Source organism: Rhagoletis pomonella, unplaced genomic scaffold (genome assembly GCF_013731165.1).
Source record: "Rhagoletis pomonella isolate Grant_MI unplaced genomic scaffold, Rhpom_1.0 Rhpom_scaffold_00006, whole genome shotgun sequence".
Classification (NCBI taxonomy): domain Eukaryota; kingdom Metazoa; phylum Arthropoda; class Insecta; order Diptera; family Tephritidae; genus Rhagoletis; species Rhagoletis pomonella.
In genome coordinates, this window is record NW_023458560.1 from 79430243 (window position 1) to 79431920 (window position 1678).

General features: G+C 40.9%; 2 protein-coding genes across 2 annotated transcripts in view; one reads left to right on the plus strand and one right to left on the minus strand.

The window, feature by feature from the left end:
* The window catches only part of LOC118742156, a 2987-nt gene extending 1702 nt beyond the window's left edge, over positions 1 to 1285 (minus strand). Inside the window, exon 1 of the mRNA XM_036474117.1 lies at positions 1261 to 1285. Coding sequence (XP_036330010.1) covers positions 1261 to 1285 — 25 coding nt within the window. The remainder of the gene's footprint in view (positions 1 to 1260) is intronic.
* A 59-nt stretch (positions 1286 to 1344) lies between these two features.
* Positions 1345 to 1678, plus strand: part of LOC118742157 (extensin-like) — a 1343-nt gene continuing 1009 nt past the window's right edge. The window contains exon 1 of the mRNA XM_036474118.1: positions 1345 to 1369. Within this exon, the coding sequence (XP_036330011.1) occupies positions 1345 to 1369 (25 nt within the window). The remainder of the gene's footprint in view (positions 1370 to 1678) is intronic.

The following is a 1678-nucleotide window of genomic DNA, read 5'->3' on the forward strand; positions in this document are numbered from 1 at the left end:
CCCTTTTCATTTGATGAGAAGTCAAAGCAAATGCGGATCAAGTAGTGCAAACACCTTCAAATGACTGATTTCAAATCACGCATTTTGGTCCAATGTAAATGTAATATTACAAAAGTGTGACATTTTAAGAAACGAACACACAATTTTCTCACCCTTTGCCTTTAATTTTGAATCGAACACGAAAAGAGAAAGGGGCAATCAAAAGGCAATATTATTTGGTAGAAACGGAATCACTATTAGTTTTCTATCTCGAATTCTTATCAATGCTTGTTGTATGTACGTATATCAGTGCCACTATATTGAAAATAAAGATGGCGCCAACCGCTAACCTTTCGTCGATTTGACAGCATTAACCTATTCGCTGACGTCATAAAATATTTTTTTTCGCACTAGGAATGAAGTTTCAACTTTCAAATGGTTCCAGCAATACATCTGGAAGCCTCTTTTGTCCAGCCCGTGACTATATTGACACGAATTGGAAAAAAGTTTGCCGGATTTTTTTAGGCTTCCATCATCATTCGAAGAATTTCGGCAATTTTTCTGCTTGTTTTGCTGACGTACCTACGAAACGATATGGTTCCGGCTAACAAGCAACAAGTGCATTTGATTAGTCACCCTTGGCTCGGTTTGAGTTCATAAGATTCTGATGGCCAACAGTTTGTGAAGTAATGCTTCATACTCCAATACTCCAAATCTTAACGTCAACTTCTGACCCAGAGCGTGGGAAACTTGCAATCACAAATTGCATTTATATTGTATAATATTTGATAAGTGTAAAGTACTTGCAATGTTTAATAAAAATTTAAAAAATTAAAAAATTGTTATGAATTAATCTCCGTTGCACAGATTATTAAAAGCGAGTTTCCAATAACAATTAAATCGATACATTGAGATTCGGTCAGCGTCTATGAACGCGATGATGATGCTCTTTGTTGTGGCTCTAATGATGATTGGGCTTGGAAAAACCTTTATGAAGTCAGTCGCTCGCCGTCGAGCTAGTCTATGATACTGAGCGTGCGCCGCGTCGCGCCGCGCCGCTTTACAGACGACAACGCCCGTTTAGTTTGTATACTTTGTGTATCTTCTCGTTCGCTCGGTGTGCGCTATTCAGAAGCTGTCACTGCTGCTGCTGAGGTTTTTGTTGCCGCCGGCATAGTTAGTCGGGGGGCCTCACGTCGAGCTTGTTGCTTTGGCTATGATGATGACGCTGCGATTGAGGTTGCCGGCGTCTTAGCTGTTTGGCAGCGCTTAGCCAGTTACCGCATCTAATAAGTATTGTAAGCATGTAGGGAAAGAGTCGTAGGCATGCGAAGGAGATGCTACAATTGGAGAAGCTATGAAGCTATGATCGATGCTGCGGCTGCGCGCTGTGAGAGTTGGAATTCCCTAGCGGCGGAGCTGCTGCAATGAGCCACGCGATTTTCATATAAATTCAGCTGAGCGAGAACAATTGGTCAGCATTTGGATTTCGGGCGAGCAACTGGCGTGAACAAATCGAAGTCGAAGTGAATTTCAAGAGCCATTTAAGTTTCGCGATACTAACGTCATTTTGTTATTAAATATTACTGTACATGAACATTGTTATATGCTGAAGGATAACTATTAAGTTGTGTAAATAAAAGTAAAAATCGTTTTCGTGGCTCGGGCGCTAGCGCATGAAACTTGAGAATGGTGAGTT